The sequence below is a fragment of the Bidens hawaiensis genome, unplaced genomic scaffold (genome assembly GCF_021521415.1).
Source record: "Bidens hawaiensis isolate Kalapana, Puna unplaced genomic scaffold, B.hawaiensis_p1.1 tig00017684_1, whole genome shotgun sequence".
NCBI lineage: Eukaryota > Viridiplantae > Streptophyta > Magnoliopsida > Asterales > Asteraceae > Bidens > Bidens hawaiensis.
In genome coordinates this window covers 170,106-194,704 of record NW_027492672.1, presented here as the reverse complement: position 1 = coordinate 194,704, position 24,599 = coordinate 170,106, and the positions used below count along the sequence as shown (strand labels likewise).

The 24,599-nt window shown below is 33.7% G+C and overlaps 3 protein-coding genes across 4 annotated transcripts; all 3 read right to left on the bottom strand.

Moving 5' to 3' along the window:
- Nucleotides 1–3,197: 3,197 nt before the first annotated feature.
- On the bottom strand, nt 3,198–6,134 carry LOC143554474 (zinc finger protein CONSTANS-LIKE 10-like). 2 transcript variants are annotated; one of them, XM_077044219.1, is made up of 5 exons: nt 6,064–6,134; nt 5,179–5,733; nt 4,898–5,104; nt 4,517–4,815; nt 3,198–3,906 (listed from the first exon to the last, which is right to left on the bottom strand). In XM_077044219.1, exons 2-5 carry the CDS (start codon nt 5,668–5,670, stop codon nt 3,777–3,779), a joined length of 1,128 nt encoding a protein of 375 aa, XP_076900334.1. In that variant the 5' UTR covers nt 5,671–5,733; nt 6,064–6,134; the 3' UTR covers nt 3,198–3,776. The 2 variants fall into 2 exon arrangements, with proteins under 2 accessions (XP_076900334.1, XP_076900335.1); XM_077044220.1 differs by having other exon boundaries at nt 4,898–5,089.
- A 12,047-nt stretch (nt 6,135–18,181) lies between these two features.
- LOC143554480 (uncharacterized) lies at nt 18,182–19,003 on the bottom strand. The gene is made up of 5 exons (XM_077044226.1): nt 18,941–19,003; nt 18,725–18,823; nt 18,555–18,660; nt 18,362–18,449; nt 18,182–18,278 (listed from the first exon to the last, which is right to left on the bottom strand). The coding sequence occupies exons 2-5, from the start codon at nt 18,809–18,811 to the stop codon at nt 18,182–18,184; spliced, it is 378 nt and encodes a 125-aa protein (XP_076900341.1). The 5' UTR covers nt 18,812–18,823; nt 18,941–19,003.
- A 220-nt stretch (nt 19,004–19,223) lies between these two features.
- On the bottom strand, nt 19,224–21,275 carry LOC143554466 (uncharacterized). The gene is made up of 6 exons (XM_077044213.1): nt 20,626–21,275; nt 20,184–20,540; nt 19,992–20,080; nt 19,756–19,843; nt 19,554–19,676; nt 19,224–19,451 (listed from the first exon to the last, which is right to left on the bottom strand). The coding sequence occupies exons 1-6, from the start codon at nt 21,220–21,222 to the stop codon at nt 19,242–19,244; spliced, it is 1,464 nt and encodes a 487-aa protein (XP_076900328.1). The 5' UTR covers nt 21,223–21,275; the 3' UTR covers nt 19,224–19,241.
- Nucleotides 21,276–24,599: the final 3,324 nt, after the last annotated feature.

Sequence of the window (24,599 nt, the reverse complement as noted above, 5' to 3'; positions counted from 1 at the left end):
GCTGAGACAACACACTGAAAAAACAGGGAAACGGACAAATTAACTAAACAAACCAAAATATGCAGTGGTGGATTGATTTTAGGATGACAAACGAACTTGAACAGGACAGATAAACTCAAAACTCGTAACACTAGGAACAGATCTTTCATACGTACGTTTTAGTGGTAACCTAGTATGTGTTCGCGGATTGTGAAGACTTCTCCATGTGTGCATTATGGTCATTAGTCATTACAAGTCACGATGGACATTAAGGGGACTTCATGGGTCACGTATGTCCATGTTTAACCATGACTATGACCGTCAAGTACATTATAATTCTAAAATTCAAATATTGTTGTATTACAGTACATTTTTAGACTTTACAAATATATAAAAGTATTCTTAACCACATGTATGTACACCATAGTGTTCCAATCTCATCAGACCTTAGTTGATACGTTGTCACAACATATATCTAACACCTTGTTAGCTTAAGCTAAAACTCAAAGACATAAGGCGCTTGGTTGATGCTCTGTTACGAATCATCCGTAAGATGTATGTGCACGGCTTTTTCAAAGAAATACATACAATGGATATAATTTTTTAGCAGTTTAAAGGTTGAAAGCTTTGCTAACTATAAATAAAAATAACTTTTTTAGGTCTCAGATTAAAAAGATGAGCAACGTTGTCAAATTATGAGAGAGAAGGAACATAGTTATGAATAAGAAAATAGAGATGGTTGTCACATGGAGGCCAATGGCAACGACAATGGTTCTGTATGTGACTATGCCAATGCCTTATGACCAGTATATGTATTTAATGTATACATCATGTTACTAAACTTAGGTTTTATATTATATTCAATGATAATATGAAGAAAAATGAAAAGAAAATTGCATTAGCTTTTTACAGGTTTCATATTTCATAATATATTTTGATTTAGAAACGTTAATAGAAGCTTTATTGAGATCACGTTAAGGTTTATATATATGATCATAGGTTTGAACGTTCTAATCACCATAACGAAATGGATGACGACCATTAATCCATTATATAATCACCATAACGAAATGGTTGACGACCATTAATCCATTATTCATAACAATGTAAAGCTTAATATAGTGAAAACGAGACAATAAATTTGGAAGTATAAACACAATTAGGTTTAGTTATGTTATCATGATTATATATAATGATATTTATAATATATATACCGTATATAAAATTAAAACGTACTTACCTTTATACGAAATATTTGTATAAGTAATTGCCCGTTTAGGTTTACAAGTATAGTCAGGCCAGGTATATATAGTTCAGACTTAAGTTAGATTGTTAAACAAGCTTCAATGTAGGCTTAAGCTCGGGTTGGAACTCGTTGAAACTCGATTCGATTTGAACACTTAGCAATTCAATTTTAATTAGTTTACAAACGCTTCAAATGATAAACACATTATAAAAAGAAGAAACAATGAAAGATGGATCAAATATGATTTCTATCCAACACCCACGTGGCCACCACATGGGTAAAAACTAATCTATGGAATCAACAGAGATGCAATGAATCAAATATGAATCCAAAGATATCAAATATGAATCCAAAGATATGGTCGGGTCTTCGTGTAATGCACAAACTTTTTTGCACACAAGAAAGTGTCTACACATAGTGAATCTCATATAAGCTTACGAGATATTAATTTGCTATGGGTTTAATTGTATATATAATTTCTAGAAACACATCACAAATTAATAATTAGATTTCGAGTTTAAGTTTACCCGGGTTTGTGTAAAATTGATCTGTTTGACTTGTTTGGTAAACGATCATGTCCTTGTTGGGTCGTAAGATCTAAATAAACTAGTCGACATGTAACTCGTATAAATTTTAGAAATAAAAATATCTATATAATTTGTAAACTCAACTTGGCAACTACTTTACCACATGTTAACCCATTGACACTTTCTTTTACAATACGTCAACGTATTTACAAACACGTTTAGCAAATTTATAATTTGATTAATTATAACTTGAAAACTCATTTACAACTAGTTTAGATAAACTAGTTAAACAAGTTATATTGGTGTTATATAACTTTGACTGTATACAAGTTGTGTTAGGGTTAACGATTTGTAGAATATCTAACAATTAATGGCATGGTTTCACATATAAAAAGACAATTACTGGGATCGCCAAAAAAAAAACAATGATTTTGGAAACATGTCCACATGTACTTCATATAAGCAAAATTTAAGAACAATGGACACCCTACATTCTCATTGGCATATGATTAGAAGGTGTGTGATCTCATTCAACTCAATCTTCATTTAACTACCGGGACAAAGACGAAGTGGTTGGTAATTGATGAGTCGTGCACGTGAGTTGAACGAGGAAGAGAATCAAGCATTGTGTCTTTACAACCATGCTTGGAATATTGTGAGAGATGAGCCAAAGCTGGAAGGAACAAACTGGTTTCGCTCAAAACGTTGAAGCTAAAAAAGTTATGCATCGTGTGAAAACACTTCTCATACACTAACATGTACCTTTTAGATGTACTATGCAAATTAGTATATTCTATAGATTAGTTTATAATCGTGTCTCGTGCCCGTCAAGTACTTGTTACGCGTCCTGTTGGTGTAGAGCATATTCATTTATGGTTTTATGTGAACAAATGTTCCATCTGTGCAGAGATGACAATTACCCAAAGCTCAATTTTAAACTCAACTTAGAAACCGACTTAAAATACTTTTCAGTTGAATATAATACATTGTACATTAATATAGTCGGTTTTTATGTTGGCAAACAAAAGTTCGGATATTTGAGTGACCTACCACTACACTACACCCTTCCGAAACTCATAAAGAAAATTTATACGCAATCTCATATCCAAATACCAGTTCCAAATATTATGTGTTTTCCTATAGTTCAAATTCTTTAACCATCCTTATTTTTTGAGTGTAGTATCAAGTATGCATTTGAAACTGAATATCTAGTCATAGTCCATTGAAATCATAAAGGTAGGGTGTATTGTATGAACCGAAATATTCAAAGTCAAGGAACTACTTTCAAAACATACATCCAAAAATCTATTTAGATTTCTAACTATATCTATACTTTTTATTTGTATATTTGGTATACAAAGTTTGGTTAAAATCGCATATAGGGCCTTTTGACCAAACTGTTCTGACCCAATTTTCTTACTTCACTTAAAAAATAATAAATAAATAAACAAAAAACTAAACACCATGCATTTTTATTTATAAACATTGGAGTACATGGGTAATTTCAAAGGATATAATTTGAACACAAGTCCAAAATATCATTTATGAGTTATAGACGAGGGCTCTGAAGAACACAGCACCTTCATTTGTTGGTAATGTGTGCATCAAACCCTAATTCAAGCATATTTTACAAAGGCCTTTCATCAACAATCACATCAAATATTACAAGATTTTATCGATCTCGGTCCAAGCCAACACGTTTTGATGATCGTTTCGTCTTCAAAGAATTAACATTTAACCACCGAATAAGTTACACGCGCATAAACAGATTAACATTGCGTTTTTGCTCAAAGTTTCACTCATTTTTGCTGTCAAGATCCGGTCTTTGATGGAAAATCTTGATTTTCTGTATAATCAGCTTTCATTCGTCTATAATCCTGGCTGATCAACAAGCAAACACCCTGGGAGACAACCATACAAGTGTTTGTCATTGTTTAAGGAAAGTGATCTTTTATAGACTTGATGATGTGTATATATAATTATATATAATTACTTTCCTCATGCATATGAGAATGTATACACTCTCAGTAGCTTCTGGTTTGACTCATGGGGTCATAATCATAAGCATCGCCTGCTTTCACAAAACGCCCTTTCACACGCTTCCTTACATCCGCTCGTGCCTTTCGTGTAGCGTACCTTACTGTCTTCTCAAATCTGATACAAAAAGAAACCATAATATAAGATATTTGAAACTTCAACCTGTTTACTTACAAACGGGTCGACTTAGACTGCTTTTATCCCAAATGGGCCAAAATCAATAAAATTTGGCTAAAGGCAGAACAGGCCCAAAGTCTGTTTTAATGCATACAACCTCCTAACTCTTTTTTATTCAAACTATATAAAAAGTTAAAAACTATTGTAATAATATTTACTTTATAAAATTAACAAAAGTGTTTGTGGGTCAACCGGATGATCCCCTTCTACATGTAAAATCGACCCGTTTACTTATAAATGGGTTGACTTGGCTTGCTTTGATCTAAAACAGATAAAAATCAACAAAATTTAGTTCAAGGCAGAATGTGCCCAAAAAGCGTTTGTGGGTCAACCTGGCTTCAACATGTACAATGAATGGCAACTTCGGGTTGCTTTTATCTCAAACAGGCCAAAATCAGTGAAAACTTAGTTAAAGATTGAACAGGCCCAAATGCATACAACTCCCTAAATTGTGTTTTTATGCAAAATCTAAGATTACTATTATAATATTTTGACCAACCTGTCCATATCCCAACTCTATATTTAATCTATAAAAACTGTGTCGACTCACTTGCGGGTCTTCTTTTTTTCCTTGTAACGGAGGACAGCGTCGTTCCTGATACCAGAAGACGTGCTGCTATCGTGAGTCGGGGTGCACCACGGTGGCTCACCCCTGAGAAGTATAGACGAAGCATCACAGTCTTGATAATCCCCCACATTACTCTCCCCGATCAAACTTGAAAACGAAGTATTCGACAGTTGTTTCCCGTAACCCGGGTTCGGTTCTGTTTTACAGCTCCTTAAAGAATCACCCGATGCTGCATTACTGAACTCCGGTTGCACCGCATTTCCATGCCAGGTCGAAGACTCCTAAAACAACATAATATGATTAATAGCATGATAAAATGTTAACATGACAACATAATACAATTATTAATCAGTACTATGATACCTTCGCAACAGATGTGTCTTTAGTACCAAACAAGCTATCTATACCATCTTGTGCAAAAAGATTTTCGGGATCATTACTCCCGTCACCGAAGAGTACTTCATATTTTTCGATACTCAAGTCAACTTCATCCATATTGAAGTCATCAAACACTCCAACATCAGTGAATTGTTCACCTATTTTTGCACCAGAAGCCTGCAAATGCAAACCCTAAATTCTTATCATGTCAAGATCCAAACTTTAACACAAAAATTAATAATTTTCACAAACCCATCTCAAATTACCTTAAACATTGTCGAATCTTTCGGATCCTGTTGCAGAATTACATCTTGGGCATCATTATTTTCAACTGGAACTAACAAATCTTGACCATTTTTATTATCTGCAATACTCATCAACCCTAACTCCTGCTCACAGTTGGAATCATTGACAGATGGTTGATCAGACATGAATGACCAAATTGAAGATAACTCGGCTGCGGTCGGGCAGCCGGAGTAGCAATTTAACGTCTGCCTACGGTGGGAACTCGAACCCGGATTCGCACCATTGTGACTCTCCCAATCACAATTTTGACAAAATGATAATTGTTCTTCAACACATCTAACAAATGCTGGTTGTGAATTGCATTTATCACATACAAGTGTTCTCGAATGTCGTTTAGATAAAGCGTTTGCGGAGTGAACGTTTCGGTCACAGGATAAACATAAATAAGCTTCATCTGATCTGCAGTAGACCATGGTTCTTGCTTCACGGCAGTAATCACAACTGTAACCCATTTTGTGGCAAAACCCTAATTGGATTGTGGGCAAGATCTTGTAAAGTTTGAAACTTGAAGCAATCTGGATGAACAAAATGGGAAATTTAATTGGGAATTTGGAATCTTGTCAATTTGATTAAAAAGGTGCAAGCTTTATTGATTCTGCATATGTTCTGATGTGTTGATTCCAATATTATAACTTTTAACAAGCTAATGAACAAGAATTCAAACAAAAGTTGAAGAATTTAACCAAGATTAATTTTTTTTCAAGAAACAGGGGAAGAGACATGAATCAAGCTCAAAACTTGAAGATTATTAAAAATTAAACAAATTTATGTAAAACCCATTTTTGAATAGCAAAAATAAACAAAACCCAGAAATTAAAAAAAAAAAAAAAAAAAAAAAAGCTTACCAAGTTTGAGAATCCAAATCAAGATAGAGAGAAGGTGAAAGGCTTTGAAAAATCAAACTCTGAAAAATGGTGATGTTGTTAATAGAATAGGTGAATAGGTGGGTTGTGAGGTTGGTGTTGGTCTGATGTTGGGCAAGATATCTTGAGAGCACAAATACCAAAATAAAATATCACAAAAAGGGCAAAAGTGCAAGGAGAGAGAAAGAAAGAGGGTGTGTAGGCAGGTTTGGAAAGTGGGGCCTTGTAGCTTTCATCACATTTAAAAGTTAGGTTAGGCCTCTTCTTTCTCATCTGCTCTTTATTTAACTTTTTGTTTACATGGGTCCCCCACATTTCATTTCATTTCATTTCATTTACCACCCACATGAGGTTATGACCATGACTTGAGATTTTCTAAAATGAGTAAAAAGTCATGCTTCATCAATTATGAACTTTACTTGAATTGATTGAAATCAAGCTATATATGTGTGAAATGTATAATAAGTCAAGTTTAAATAGGGATGCAAATAAGAACATTACTAAGGAATTAGAATAGATATCAAAACAGTTTAAAAAAAATCACAATGTAAGAGACATGTATGGTTTTAAGTGATATTTAACTTATCACTTGAAATATTTATGCTTAATGACGAGGTAATATCAATGGAGGCAAGTATAGCCTCATTTGAACATGTGAAGCCTCAGTAAGGAAAATGATAATACCAAAGAACATATCAAATTTCTCTTCAACCGAGAAGATATTACATACGATAGGCGATAAGAACTTGAATAGCAAAGCAATACGCTATGAGGCAAACTGTAGCCTAAGGGAATGTGCATAAGGGCTTCAGAAGTGTCAAACTGTTTCACCAAAATATACATGAACACCACTTTTGAGGGGTAAGCTCATGTCTAAAGTAGACAAACTACCCTCGAAGGAACGTAGACAACAACCTAGGATGGCATTACCTTCGATTCTCCCACTTTATAATACGTGACTAAAACTCCAAATGTATTCATCCCATTCATTCTCTACTTATTATCACTCTCAGTTTCATTTTTGCAAATTACTTATCAGAGGAGTAATCTTCACAAATTCTCATGTTGGAGGTTGATCGCATGAAACTTCCCATGCGGTTAAACTACCAATATTTAATTCTTACTAGATAGTAGGTTCATTATAATCTAAACAAGACCGTTCTTAATGTCACCGTGTAGCAACAACCCGTTTACCCAAACCATACATGTAAATATCGTCTCTTTTTTTATGTATTTAGTTTAGTTTGATTTTGGGTTGAGTAATCTATTGATCCGTCAACTTTTCAGTCTTAGTATTTCTAATTCTCTAGGTAATCAAATATGTATATAATAAAAAAGGTGTATTGGTTTTATTAATCTTAACTATTATCTTTTAGTTGTTGTTGGTTCTAACTAACGAATTGGCTACTGACGCCTGACGGTCCCATATTTTAACGTATTTGTTTCCAACGGTCCGCGACTAACAGAATTCTAACATCGTTAGTTCCAGATCGTCGAAAAACGTTGTCGAAAAACTCATATTGTTCAGGAAAACTTAACGTTTACGTCCCAAGCATCTTTGTAACATTGGATTGGACATTTCGGAACATTTGTTTTTAGTAAAACCGCTAAATATTAAGTCCGTCAGAACCCTAGACCCATCGTCAGAACCGGTTGGTGGTGCTCAAGCTGCGGTGAATCACTTAGTGGTGGTGACGATGTTCATGTTGAGTTTTACGTCAAAAAAGTGATTTTTCCGGCCAAAATCGTTTTCAGGCGACCTGCAAGTAACGACGTTTTGTGAGTCGCGGACTATTGGGAACAAATACGTTAATAGATGGGACCACCAGCAGTCAATTCGTAAGTTGGGACCGTAACCAAAAGACAATGGTTGGGATTAATAAAAATCAATATATCAATAAATGTTACGGACTGAAACCATTGCAATGTATGAGACTTGTCCCGCATCGGTTGTATGTGCAATTGATGTGGGGTTTATAAGCCAAATGAATTCCCTCACCTATCAGACTAGTCTTCTGGTTTGAGTTCTTCTGTTTGGCTTGTAACATTAGTATCAGCGCCAACCTCGGAGTGGTGGCTAATCGTGACCAACGAGGACTCAGAGTGGTGGCCTGGAGTGCAGTGGCGGATCTAGACTTGAAACATAGGAGTAGCGCTCAAATTTTTTCCCCATATTTCATACAATGTTAATGAAATATTTTTTTTCTTTCCATATTTCATACAATATCAACCATATTTGAACTTGAAGTTGGAAAATTTAAACTTGGTGATGAACCAATGTTATCATTTTTTTTTTTTTTTGACGTTTAAAAGGTTTGCTAATAAGAGGTTGTTTACTCATCTTCAAAGTTCCCTAAACAAAATTTGAACCAAGAACCTAATATCAATTTCAATTTACACATAAAATTAAATGTTAAGGGGGTGTTTGGAATTGCTTATTTTTACTAACTTATAACTTATTAACTTTTTAAAAATAATAAGGTGTTTGGGATTGCATATATTGTGAAAGGAAAAGTTTCATAAGTTACATTTTTGTAACTTATTAACTTAATGAAAAGTTATAAATAGGTAAAATAAGGAATCCCAAACACCCCCTAAATCCAAAATTAATTCCAATTTAAATATAACCCTAAATACCTAATTAATTCCAATTTAAACATAATTCTAAATCCCAAATTAATTCCAATTTAAACATAACCTTAAATCCCTAAATACAAGAAATCTTACCGGAAAGAAGGAGAGGCCGGAGGTGGAGTGGCCGAGTGAGGTCAGGAGGTGGCTTGTGGCGGCTGAAGGTGGAGGTGGCAGCAACAGTGGTGAATTCGTGGTGTGTGATGAGCAGAGTTTAGAGAGGCAGAGAGCAGTCGGTGGTGTGCCTGTGTTCACAATATCCAACCTTTTTTTATTTTCTGTTTATTGTTAAACTTAAAAGGATTATTTTAGATATTGGGTTTTTTGGTTTAGGTTTTATAATTTAAGTGGACTTTTGTTGGGTTTAAGTATTAAATTGGTTGGGCTTAAACTACATAGGGGTAAAATTATTTTTTTCCAGTGGTAACGAAACATGAAAACTAACCAAATTATATTTTCTTTGACACTACCAGCGAAAACGTTGACTCCGCTACCCCTCCTCCTAAGCTAGGTCCGCCCCTACTGGAGTGAGCCAGCCATGACCAACGAGGACGTTGGCCCTTAAGGAGGGTGTTTTGTTACGAACTGAAACCATTGCAAGGTATGAGACTTGTTCCACATCAGTTGTATGACAATTGGTGTGGGATTTATAAGCCAAATGTGTTCTCTCACCTATCAAACTAGTTTTTTGGGTTGAGTTCTTCTGTTTGGATTGTAACAATAAAAGATAGTAAGAAAATGTACTTTTAAATCTTAACAATATTTTTTAACAAAATTAATGGGTATACTGGTACCCGGTGGGTAGTGAGTAATCAGGTATACTGGTACCTGAGTGCCATTATCATACCAGTTCATAACAAACAGTATAAATACCGAATTCCTGTTGCGTCAAAAGATTGACTAGTTTGACCTAGAATTCATTTAACTTCCAAGTTTACAAAGGCTCTTAAGTTTTGGTTTGAAGGCATGTCAACTGTCAAGTTATCAAAATGACAATGAACTTAGCTTGAAGCCTTCAAGTTAAATTCAAACTTGTATTGCTTGCTTATGAGCCTCTTAGATGGGTTTCGCTAGTAATATAAATTTTATAATTTAGGTTCATAAGAATATTCTGAAAATAATTTTGTTAAATTCTTGGTAATGCTTGGCCTAATTTAACTCCAGAAAACAGAATCATAATCAATTTGTCCAACACATCCAACTATCCAAAAAACAGAATCATAACTCGTTTTGTAATGTTTAAGTGACACTTTTTATTCATCTCAAAATGAAATGTAAAATATATAGGTAAAAATTCAATATCAATTTGTTTTAACTACTTGTTATTAACTATCACTATCATAAAGTATCTAAAAAAATACTTTAATTGCAAGTAATAATTGATATATTCAAGGGTGAACAAACGGGTCAGACCCATGAGACTGACCCAAACATGTTTAGTGTTATCCTCAGGACCTGGAAACCGACCATATAGCAAATAACAGGGTCTGATTGGTTAGGATCTCGTGAATCTTACCCGGTTTATGCTCACCCCTGCTCCTAAATATATAGGTATATAGATTTATGGCTAACATTGAAAGTCAAATGTTAAATATGTTGAAAATGGATGTTAAAAAAAGTGACCAAATAATTGTCAAACGGTTTACCTTAGCTACATATATTTAAACCCATGTTAAATAGTGATTTAATATTATTTGAAATTTATCTACATGGGAATAATTAAAATATTTTGAGCCGAATGTAAAAAATATATTAGTTCTTAAGTAAAAGAAGTATTTTGTTGAGTTTAAACAATTTATTTTTTAAATGGACTTACTTGGTTATATTTGAGTAGTGCAAAAAACTTTTGTACAAAAATAGCTTTAACATGTCTCAAATGAGACTAGAACTTATAACCTTTTGATTGCGAGTCGTATCTCTTTGCAACTAGACCAAGCTAGCTGTTATGTAATTGAGTTAAAACATTAAATTTACATATTGTTGTTTATAAAATTACATATAAATTTTTTTAAATTAAAATAAAAATTTGAGCCTAATAAGGTGCTGGCCGAGGGTCGTCGACCCCCTTAGGATCGGCCCTGTTTATCTACTATCAATATGATTAGAAATAAACTCATTTAAGACTTTTGTTCTCCCATCGTTTATGATGTGATGGTAAAGGTGGTGTATTATACCTAATAATTTGAGTCTCACAAAGATGAAGAATAAAAAATTTTGCTGTTAAAATTTTCTTTTAGATCATGTGTAGTCATAACTCTTCACATCCGGGCATTATGCGCCACGTGGCGTCCAGTCAGAGTTATGATTTTTTTTATAAAAACAGGTTGTAGTCATAACTCTCCACCCCCAGGCATTATGCGTCACGTGGCGTCCAGTCAGAGTTATGATTTTTTACAAAAACAGGCTGTAGTCATAACTCTCCACCCCCAAGCATTATGCGCCACGTGGTACCAGTCACTTTTACACTTTTTGTTTTTTTTTTTAATTTTTAATAAAAATAATCAAATAACAATAATATTTTATTAAATAAATATTACATGAAAATAGAAAAGGTTGTTGGCTTCGGCACGATCTCGTTCGATATATGCTCTTTTTGAAACGGGGGGTGGAGAGCTAATCACACCCGTAACGGAACTCATATACTTTGTCGCGAGCATAATCGCACTCGTAACCGCCTGTTCCTCCTCCACGTCATCGGCTTGTTGGTCGGGCTCGAAAAACTGTTTATATATAGATGGAAGATCCATATGTAGTGACTTTTGTGTAAGGAATTATAGAGTTGAAAGAGAATTTTTATAAATTTGATGAGTTTTGATTGGGGATGAAATGGTTTAATATATAGGAAATGAATTTTTTTTTATATCTCCAACGGTAATATGCAACGGTCACTTTTTGGATTTCGTGCCTTTTGTAGCGTTTTATATACAACGCGTCAAAAAAATTAACAAAACGCAGGGGGGCGGTGTACCCCCTGCGTTATCCATCACAACGCAACCAACAATGCACCCACTACGGGTGGTCTTAGAATTTTGTTTAAGCAAACATTATAATACTATTTTACATATAATTATATTCCTATAATTGTTTTATTCATAGTTTTTCATGATGTGCCCGTTATTGAATTGAATCTTATGGATCTATTGGTATAATCGTTTTAAAAACCAAATGTATTCATAACTAATTTAAAACTTTAAAACATATATAATTATTTAAAGTAAAATATGCAAATTTACATTTATAACTAATTATGAAGAATATAATAAAATAAATAAATACAAAGTTTGTAGGAGTAAATGATATTTGTAAAGGAAAAACATTTTTTTTTCTAAATTCAGTCCAACACCAATTTTGTTCACTAGTTTAACTGGCCCAAGTGAAGGAGATTAAAGAGTACGGAAAATGATTGTAGACGGTTTGTGATTCGGCTATGACATTCTTTTTAAAAGTTTGAGACACCATGCGATATAACAATACGATTATATCGCCTACACGGTGTGGTTATCTCATTTTACATGGTGTGGATAAATGTACAATGTCTAAAATGGTAGTTGATCATTAGTAAACAATGTTGCGGTCATCCTATTTTACATGGTGTATTTATTTATGTGTGCTAGAAACCTCTGTAAGGAACGCAAATACGTATATGTGTGGCCTTTTTATTGTTTGCTACAATTTGGGACATATAGATATCACGTAATGCTTGTAAGGTAGTTGACATGATACATGTCAAGGGGTTCGATTGTCTAGCTGCTATAATTCAAAGAAAGCATGGCTTGCCTCATTTATTTATTGGCCATAAAGTCAGATGCTGGTTTTCTTAATTTCGGGGTGAACAACTCCTCATGATAATAAGAACACATCATTGGAGTGATGGTAATAAATATGGCCCCCTTTGAAGTGAAATGTTGTAAGGGAGACAACATGTTACATACTTACATGTCGTCAAGGGGTCCTGTCTAACTATCATGATTCACGTAAGGCATGGCTTGCCTCTCCTAATTATTGATTGACCATAAACTCATAAAGTCAGATGTTGCTTTTCCTAATTTTGCAGGTGAATATTGAGAATTGAGATGTTGCCATTTTAGCTGACCTTTTTGGTTATATATTTAAATATCATCTTTCATATGTGACAAGGATTTACACCTCATGTTTTGTGGCGGATAACGTTCGATCAACTCATTTTATTAGAAATCAGACAAGCATATCGTTTTTGACCTACATGGCCGATTCAATCATCCAAAACGTTTTACCCATTTGTAATAGGTACTAAACCCGTGTGTTGTGACGATAACATCAAACCATACAAAAATATTTTATGGGTGTAAATCTTTATGGGATAATTCAAAACGTTCAATAAGAACAAGATTGCAATTTATATATATATCTAAACAAACCAAAGCTTTTTTAAGTATACTAAATCTTCATCATAATATAATTTAACTATTTAAGTTGAAATGACATAACTCTTCATGTAACGGTGTGCCAACTGTTGGTTATAGCCATCATTAGTTATCGACCGGTAACCATTAGTAGAAACTTCGCTAGTAGGAAAACCCAAGGCTGCTATTGACGATTGGCAGAAGTTGCTAATTTTTCAGACTTACTTTTAGTATTGGCAAAAGTTGCTACCAATTATTTAAGTTGTTGCTAATGCCTAATCATGAACCATATAAAATAATGGTGACTTATTTAAGGAGCATAATATATACTATTGAGAACAATAATAAACTCGATAATATATCCCACATTCATGGCATCTTTAGTTATACAAGAAAATATTGATCTTTTTATATATAACATAAACCGAACTACATCTGGATAATGGGTAAGCGAGCAACAAGCTGCGCCGCTATCCCCTTTTGAATCGCAAAGCCTATTCTACTAAATATAAATCTTTGGTTCCTCGGGCTCTGCGAGTCACTGTGGACCACCTTCTGCACCCGCTTCAAGAAGCGAACCGCCACGGGAGCTAGGGATCCAAAAGTGTCGAAGGCAAATGGAATGAACACGTGCTGATTCTCCAAACACGATGTCTCATGCTTAGCAACCTTCCTAGACTCCGCTCTCAAAACCGCATGTCCCAGTACGAAGCCACTGTCTCTCAGCCCCACCAACGGGGACACCCCAGTGAGGTCAACACACGCATGCTTACCCCCTGCCAAGCCAAAGACAAGAACATCCGCAGAACGCATGGTAGATCTTCCCTCACGCGGATCAATCAAAAAGTTAACAGTTGCCTCTTTCTTGGCTGAGATCCTGGCACGTCTAAGCACATCCCATAACACATCTCTAACCCAGTCATGACGATACTGAATCCCGGCAATTCCTTACAGTGGAGGGCATGCTCACCGAATCTATCCAAACAAGCTTTTTTACAAATGGGGCATAATTCATCTGGAGGAAATAGGGGAATCATAAGCCGGTATTTAAGGATGACTCTGTATTCAACTGCCGACATCCGTTGCCCAAGACCTTCAATGGGCACAACAGTCAAAAAATCTTGGGCATGAGCCCCCATGAGACAAGCTAAAACTGCCTTTTGTCTCGGGGTCATATCGAATCGCTCCTCCAAATCATGTACGTGTTTACCATACAAGCAAATATCAAATGGCTTGTAGCCTATATCAAGATATATGAAAAGATTTGTATCTCTAAATAGTTAAGGTTTCTAGTTTTGTGATAAATAAGGTGTAGATTTAAAAGTAGGTTTACTAGTTAAACAAATTTCCATTCCACCATGAACTCCCACAAACGTTCATGAAGGTATCGTTACCCATTTTAATATTCTATCGGAAGAAATAGTACGCAAATATAAAGTATATCTTGTTAATAGTAGTTAACAAACCTAAAGGGCATTGTTAGGTAATCATGAACCACTAAGTGAAAGAGTTTTGGGGAGGAGATGAAGAGATGGAGCACTTTAGATATAGGCAAGTATATATTTTTAAAGGTTTGTGTTAGCTAATCGTAGTTAAGTTTCTTTAGTTTTCATCAAAACACTAATCAAAAGAATACTAGTTACTTTGCTAGAACTATAATAAAAGTTTGTTATTTATTTCTTGATTTTTAACATTTTTTAAAAGAACTATTTTGTTCAACATGACTTAATTTTTATATTAGGGGGTGTTTGGGATTCCTTTTTTAAGGCTCCTACTTTTGGGTAAAAATTGGAAAAGTCACAGTTTCGTGACTTTTGAAACTTTTACAATTTTCATTACTAAAAATCTTGTTTTTTACCTTTGAGGAAAAGTTGGAAAAGTCACATTGTTATAACTTTTGAAAGTTTTATAATTTTCATTACTAAAAATATGGTTTTATCCACTTAACTTTTCATTAACAAACACATTATGACTTCCTTTTACCTTTTTCAAAAGTTAAAATAGAAAAAGGAGGCTTTAAAAAAGAATCCCAAACACCCCCTTAGTATACATAGAAAGTTATATTTGCCTTTAGAAATATACCAAGTTGAATATCACAAAGCAAAAGTGGCAACACAAAGTTTTAGATCGAGTTGTTGCTCATGAGTTGTTAAGAGAATATTATTTTTCTGGAAATAAAATCTATGTTTCTATAGTTTATATATAGATAGCAGGTTACATAAAGCTCTATATTATAATCCTTACTAGTTTGAGGCCCGTGTATTACACGGGTAATTGTTGAAAATTTTAAATTTTGACTATTAAGTGAAATATAGTCAACAAATTAATCATATATAGTTAATACAATTACAATTAAATTAAAAATTACATAACTAAGATCACACAAATAGGTAAAAACTTTTTTTTAAACTGCATTTGTGATTGTATTAGCATGTATACATTGTTTATCAAAAATCAAAAGTTTTAGTCAATGTCTACTTGCAACTCTTAATAATGTAACATACAAGTCTGTTTATAACTCTTGATATAACTATATAGTTGTCCGTGTGACAAAAAAAAGTTCTCCAAGTACATACCAACTCTAAATAAATGATAATAAATATCCATGATACTAATAAAAAAAATATTCATACACATAAAATATCATAGCTTTTAATCAATTAATATGATGTCATTTGAGAACATCTCCTCATGAAAAAACATGATTATCTCAAAAACCATATACTTGAACTTTGATGATATAAATATCCTTAGAATCTTTACAATTTGATATTAACTAATCATGATAAATTTGTTGTCATTAATATTCTGTGTATGATAAATTTTTAATTGATTTTATATTTTTTAATTAAAAATTGTATAATCAAGCAACATAAAAACCGAAAATTTAAATATAACAAAATGATTTGTTTATTCATATGAATGTAATTGTCAGGAAAATGAAAAATACATACTAACGTTAAAACAATATTCAAATAATAGTGATTATTCTGAGTTAAAAGAATATTAGAAGATTTAAAGTTGCATAAAATGAATGTAGTTATTCTTATTTATAATCGTTGAAAGTAAGGCTGCCACTTTTACCCGTAACATGAAACCCAACCCATAAAAGCTCGTACCTGAACCCAAACTAACCTGATCCGAGAAACTCAAACACAAGAAAATACTAATCCGAACCTGAACCGAAGTAATTCGGGTTGGTTATGGGTCCGAATTCTAGGTTTCGGGTCAACCCTAAAACTTTTAGTTTTAAAATCATATGTATTTTTAGGTATTAAAGGCTAAGTCTTAGCCGCTGATATTATCAGAATTTAGTCCAAGTCGATTGTTCTCATTCTACATATTATGAATAGAATGTTTATTGTTTATTATTTTGAATATAAACCATAATAAGCACTTTAATTAACACTTCAAAATTCACTAATTGTCTCTTGTCAATCCATATGGAGAATACTTATTATATGTAGTAATGGATTTAGTTGGAATAAACCTATAATTTGAAATGTCATATATTGAAATAACTTAAAAAATAAAGACCATATATGAAAATTGGTTGAAAAAAAGGTGAGGAGAGCTATGGTGTTGACGCAAAAATAGTAGACTTTTATTAGAATAGACAGACTATATTAAAATTTTAGGTTAAATAAATATACGGACTTTTTAACTTACATTATAAGCCAAGGTTCATGTATAAACAAAAACCTAACCTAGTCCTTAACATCTCTTTACTATTATTCCTAACCAAACCTATTCCCGGATGTTATTGGTCTAGTATTGTCGTCCTCCTAACAAACTTCACATGTCTTGGTCACCTTATCTACCCTATACATGAATTATGCCTCTTTCACTTTTGATACTTGTCATATCAACCAAAATCTAGTACACAGGCAACAAGACACATAACTTAAAAGCCTCAAGAGTAATATATCACTACAGGGGTGTGCGTCAGCTGATTGGAACTGGATCGAAGCAAGCTAGACCGAAAACCTGATATTTTTAAAAATCAAATTCAAAAACTGGGCTGATATAAGATGGCTTGGTCTTGGTCTTTTCGGGTTGGGTCAATCTCATCTTATTCGGGTTTTACCTAGACTAAACCTAACCCGAATTTACCCCCTAGAATTAAGAACCAAACCGAATATGCTTAATTGGTCTTGTATCATCTGGGTTACCCGGTCATACCTCAAACCTACTCGGGCATTGTTTTTCAAAAACATTAATAGAAAATAATGAAATTAGACAGAGTATTTAATACTCTACAATAATGTTAAATATATATAGCCTAATAGCCATGAGTATATCATCATGTATAATCTTTACGTTCGATAGTAGGACACAAAAACGTACCGGAAATAAATACTACAAACTTCAATAGATAATGTTCATGATCTTCCACCAAAAGTGTTATTCCCTTTCCATATGATTGTCTAAGTATGAAATTTTGAAACTAATGGGAAATTATGAACATTAAGCATAAGAAAACATGGATGGAGTGTAGAGCCATAGATATAAAGGCATTTGATATGATAAACAGATACACAAGTATTTAATAATATAACACAATAGAGTTTCATGGAGCTAATTATTTGTACTATAATTAGATGTAAAAGCTTATTCGCGAGTAATTCATATATCTAACACACCAAAAATGATTAATTTTCATATATTTCTGTTCCTGCTTCTAGCATGTAGCTGCTTATTTATTTATTTATCTATCAAAAAGTACATTTAACTATTATTATAATAATAATATAGCTCTTGTAACAACACAAGGGCAAGGCAAGTTGCATAAAAACTACTTTTTCCCCTTGAAATCATGTTTCTTCCTAGTACGAAACTTTTGGTGCAGATAAGGGGCATTTATGACCTTATAGTCCCACTAGAAACTTTCCCAACAAATAGGGGCTCTCTCAAGTATGATGCATGTGTAAATGAGGAAAGTTAAGTCCAACTATGCAAATGCAACCCACTTGTAAATACTAAATAGCAATTAATTTTAAGCATATTTTTTTATTGCAGACAACCTGCTTTATGCAATACATAAGATGAATACTTAAAAATATAAATTATACAACACATTTTACACACTATTTATTAAGAATGATTTTATCTTGAAGGCTCACTGAGAGTTTTTCCTGAGATGAATTAATCTCGCATGCAAGAATCTCTGATGGGTAGATACCCCTATTTGAATAATAAGCTAAAATAAGAAAAAAAAATAAACACATAGTTTAATGTTCAACTAATAAATAGGAGATGCAAGGCACCTTTTAAGACATGAAGCGTTTAGAGTTACTGTTGCCTTTTTCCGGCTGCTTGAATCAAAGAAATAGAGCTCCAAATCAAGGCGTTCATCTGCAAGTCAACAAATGTTGTAAAACTAAGAACCTTTTTTGTATGAGGCAATGAATGTCATATGATGAAATCTTGCTTAAATCATTAAAGTTAATCATATATTACCTGAGGATGTGTGAAATCTTGCATAAATCAAATTCTTTAGCTCTAATCTTGCAAGTTGAATCTCCTTCATCACATCCACCAAATTTCCCAAAAGAGAAGTAGTCATCTATAAAAAGAATAATTTTAAAAATATTACTTTGAACTTTACATATTCTAGTTAAAATGCTTACTTGTGTTTCGTGTGCCAAATTTGTACTGGCATGCTTCTGCAATAATGCAGCATCAAAGACAAACACGAATGCCGTTGAAGCATCCATATCTTTGAAATACTACAACGCAACAAGGTCGTTTGTGAACAATATATAGGCTAATCAAATCATATGAGAAATTATAAACATAAATGTGAGTGTGTGTGTGTGTATACATATATATATATAAGATTTTACCTTTTGTATATTTCTTTGATTCAATGTATTAGAAACGGAATAACATGGACCAGCAGTAACCGTTATCCTGATATCAGCAACAAATGAAATTTATCATCATGATAACATTAAATAAAATAAAATTGTGTTCTTACGAAGTACCTTTGAGACAGTAGGTCAAGGTAGTTAAGAACAACATCATGATGGTCTTTGTTATTCTTTCGTTCGTCTATAGTCCAAAGCTGTAATAAATTGAAAACAAAAACATCATCAGAATAAAAATATCATGTTATAATCTTACATGATAAAATAAGGTAGTAAGTCAAGTAAATACAGAAACCTGCATACCCTTTCGTATAATCTGACAACGTGCTTTTTTCGTCAAACAATTATTAGCAAATGCAATAGTATCAGCAGGATTGAGATCTTTTATCTTACACGATATGTGTAAAGATTTTGTCAAGTTGGAAATTCTTCTATTAATATCTTCACTCTCCTGCATCATGGAAGTCACTTTGTTGTCTGTGCGGCACTGTAAAAGTCGACACGTTAAAAAAACCAACCTAGCCTTTGTTTAAAGTTAGCGGTCACAATATAAGGTTGACTAAAAACAGATTTAAAAAGGTTTAGTTACCTCTTGAGTCTCCATAATCTTGTCTGATAAAGGCTGCTGATGAATAACTTGAACATCTAGTGGATGGTTCAACTTTAATGCTTCGGCCTCTTGAATTCCAGAGGCCAGTGATTGCATGTTTTTCTACAAATAAAACAGTTGAAAATAATAAAAAAAAATGTTTTTTAAGAAAAATAGATGGGAAATTGGGAATATTCAGTACCAGTAACCTCTCTCGTTTCACATGCATTAGCTGCAACTGTGCTTGCTCATACACAAATTTGCACAATACCAATTTTATTTCTGCTGCTCTGCAATTTTTTTATAAACAATATTGGAATCAACACATAAAATGAAACAATCTTTGAATTGATATGCAAATTACCTTTTATCTTGAATATTCCTACTGGGAACTATAATTAGATGTATATATGAATAGATTACCTCAAAATAAATTACCTTTTATCTTTAGATTGATATTCACTAGAAAGAAGCTGATATGTTTCTGATCTCTGTAGCTGCCCTAGAATATCAATCATCCGATCAATCTGCAAAAACAGCAACCAGCACAATATATTAAGAGACAGAAAGTTTGATATAGTTTGCTAGCCAATAGTTGTGGCAAAGGATATAAAAAACAAAAGACTATACCGCATGCAAGTTCATCTTATCAACTGAATGTGGAAGAAGTTTTGTATCTTTAAAGAATCTGTATGAATCTGCATAACAGAGTGTCAGATAAACACTGATAATTAATGAACAATAACAACAGAAATTAGCAGTTGGCAACCAAACCTGAGCCAAATGTTCCAAATTAGGACCACTGCTTGACGTTTCACTGGCATTTGGGACTTCAAGATCAGAGTTTGAACACTTTTTGATTTTAGCAATCTTGTCGGTAGTTTCATGTTCAGCTTTTCTTTTACGCTCAGCTGGGCTGACATCAGACCGTACGTTTTCTGCAATCAAAGAATCATCTTTTTCGTTGTTCAACTGATCTGCCAAATTCTGAAGGAAATGTAACACAAGAGTCAAATTATATTCAGTAAATATACTAAGCTTTTAGCAAAAAAAAAGAAAGTAGAATACTAACCTTATGACAAGATTTTTCATCCATCTTGCCATTTAATACAAGAGAAGCATTCATTTGTCCCATAGAAATATCACTTTCTTTTAAAACTGATTTTATGTTATCATGTTGTATATCTTTTGATAAGTTTGTTAAGTCCTCCTTTGTTCCTGAATTGTTGTGGACATCACTGTCCTGCATCATTTCTTCTATGCTGGAACCTGCAACATTTAATGGGCTAGAATTTTCTCTTCCCTCATGAGTTATGGTCTTATTATTATCCATTTGTGTAGGTGTGCCTTCTTTTTCCAACAAAGTACCCATCTTAGATAGACCAAATAAAGATCTAGAGTTTGAGTCTTCAAGTTTAGCAATCAAAGCGGTAGAAAAGGGAGAAGCTTCTAGACTTCTAAGTTTAGACATGCTTTTTTGTAGAGAAGAAACACTAGCTCTTTGAATAACTCTTGTTTGATTATTGGAAGGAGTCACGGTTCCTGGAGACTTGAATAAGCCAACACCGTTTAAAAGCATGTGATTTGGCGTACCGGTTAAATGGGATATTAACCCTACCGAAGGAGAACTATTTTCCTTTTCTATTACACCATTAAATTGATGAGCCATATTAGTATCATTAGGAGTTGGTGGTTTAGAAGCCCCAGTGAGAAGGGGCTTAGATCCATTGGCTACAACAAGCATTTCATTATGTTTAACAGAAACATCTTCATTATGTTCCTCATGATTCATAAAACCTGGCCTTCTATTATTTTGATTATAACTAAAATCCATAAAGTCAGACCCTTTTTCATTTTGGTCTTCTGCCGAAAGTGGATCCAAAACAGGCAATAAGTTCCCATAGTCATACTTATCATGATATGTTTCAACAAGACTCATATCATTTGATGGAGAACCTGCGCTAGTAGGACAAGAATCCACCTTATTTACTAGTGTCAGTTGCATGTGGCTTCTTGTATCGGAAGGAACAGAATTTGGAGTAGGGGTTTTCTCCGCAAATGAATCCGATCTGGCAAGGCTTTGGAAATGCATTGAAAATGCAGTTGAATCCAATGTTTGATCATAGTTATCATCTGAACCAGCAGAGTCTAGTAAATCTTTCCTAATAAATCTTGTCGATACAGGATCGAAAAAATTATCTTCTGCAATATGGGTAATTAGATTGAAAAATAACAGTTAGCGGAATTTTAAATTTGTGAATTAGAAATAATATACAAAGCTGCATGTAGGGATGCAAACGAGCAGAGCTGCTCACGAGCTACTCGAGATCGGATCAATAAAGAGCTCAAAACGAGCCGAGCCTTATCGAGCTCGAGCCTCAAATAAAGGTCGTTTATATTAGAGATAATAATCTCTCTCCAAAGAAATGATTCAAATTCAAATATTGTATCTCTTATTTTATATTTAGATAGTCTTAACTAGGTTTGATGATAGCTTATTTCTTGGGATTTATTCCTGCAGTTTTGATTTATATTTGTGTATATATTGTAAAATAACAAAACGATTAAAAACAAAAACTTAAATAAACCCCCGTAACACGGGAGGATAAAACTAGTGTATATATATATATATTAAAAATTATTTTAATGATAGGCTCACGATCCGACTCATGCTAGATCAGTGAAGCTCAGGCTTAGGCTCATTTACTAAACGAGCTTCCCCCCAAAGTAGGTCACGCGACCTGACCCCCCTAAGTTGGTCACTTGTTTAAGGTACAAAAAGTGCAAACAAGCCAAGCCAGGCCCGAGCTTAGCTCGTTTAACTTACGCAGAGCTCGAGATCGAGCTCAACTCATTTTGATCTCTATTTCTAAAGCTCAAGCTCGTCTCGTGAGTAGTTTTCCAGACTCGAGCTCGACTCGTTTACTATTTCTTAATTATTTTTTATATATTTATAATTATTTACATGTATTTTTTCAATTAAAATTTTATATATAACATATTAATTATTTTTTAATAACATTATTAAACATATATATCTATACTATATATAATATGGCAATGAAGGGCAAATTAAGACGGTGATTTTAAGTAATTTACAAAGTTTTAAGCATATGGTACAAGTTTAAAAAAGGACAAAATAGTCTTTTTAATATAAAAACTCACGTGCATTCATATTTTTTTCAAAATATTTACAACATTTACCCCTTAAATTTAATTAACTTTTGTAAAATTAAAGAATAGTTACAACTTTGATCCTTCATCTTTTATGTATATATTCTTTATATTTTCATTTTTAACCCAAATACCCCCGCGATTTTAAACGGCCATAACTTTTTCGTATGTTAATATTTATTTTAAAAACTGCACCATAAAAACGAGCATTTAATTCTCTTTAATTTGAGTATGATATTATCATAGTTTTTTTTCCAGTTAAAAATAACATTTTACGTATATGTGTTTGTGGTTCGGTTTTGATGGTATAGATTAAACCGTGAGCCACGCTGTTAGCAACACTTTTGTCGCCGAAAATTAAAACCGGACCGTTGAAAATTTAACTCAACAAAACCAAACCATTAGCAATGGTTAGGTTCCGGTTTCGTATGTACTTCGATACTAAATTGAGTTTAAAATAAGAATTATTAATCTACCTATACCAATAAACGATTTCACGATTACAAACGGAACAGTGAACACCCATAAATCTATTACGTAATTAATTATCAAGGTTTGTATTTCCCGCTGCATCGCGCGGGCATCCGTCTAGCATATATATGTGTGTGTGTGTGTGTGTGTATTATAGAAATTATTTTAATGACAGGCTCCCGATCTGGCTCGAGCTAGATCAGTGAAGCTCAGGCCCAGGCTCATTTATTAAGCAAGCTTACTTTTAGGCCCATGCTCATTTATTAAGCGAGCTTACTTTTAGGCTCGAACTCAGGCACGTTTCAGCTCGGATTGATCGAGCCTTTGCACGAGCCAATCTCAAGAAGCTTGCGAGCAGCTTGGCTCGTTTACACCCCTTAGGTACTGCACACAACCTCGAGCCGAGTTTAGGCTTGTTAAGATTTTCTCAAAATATCTAAAAATAACTTAACATGTATATGAATTAATAAATAACACATAAACGAGCTAAGCTCGAGCTCTTGTAAGTCAAAACAACCCGAGCTCGGCTCGTTTATACTCCTAGCAGCATGACAACATCCAATCCAATTATTGTGCAGTGTTTGCATCATTTATATTATAAGCATTAACATTAATTAAACAATCAAGTTCAAATAATATTATTAGAATCAGAAACACTTGCCATCATTAGAGGTAGCAGATATTGTGCTACCAGCCGAGGACGGAGACGCAGCGACACGAAAAAACGGTCTATTCGGTCCGAACTCATCCGGATCGTCATCGTCATCGTCATCATCGGTAGCCGAAAGCTGTTTGGAGTCACTATCCTTTTCACCAAACCCTAGGTCCTGAAGTGGAGAATTATGTGGCTTAGGTACCTGAGGTGTTTCCAGATCTTCATCACGGTGAAATATATGAACGAATGTATTCTCTGCGAAACTCACGCGCCGAGATCGTTTCTTATGAAACGCCGTCGTTTCGTCCTCCGTTTTGGTGTTGGAGTGGTCTTCTACGGCAGCCGGTGACGGCATTTGTGTAATTAGGTGGAGATGTAATGGCAATTGGATGGATTTGAGGTAGAACTAATTGGGGATTGGAGATCTAGGGTTCAGTTCGTTCGTGTGTGTGAGAGAGAGAGTGGAGTGTTTGAAAGGAGGAACGCTTTATTATTATTTGCGGGAAAACAAAGTTTTTAAAACGTGGAAAAACCCATGCCCCGACGGAAACATTTTTGGCAGCCTAGTACACGTGTTGATTGACTATGGGTGTAAATAACGGGTACATTTGAATTGAGATATTTAAGGCTACGGGGAAGTTAACATAAATTCAATGGAAAATTCCCGTAATAGCCCATTACCTCATTTAGAGAATGTGTTTTCAAGATTATCCCCATTACTTCAAGTTTTTAATTTTGTTCTTTTG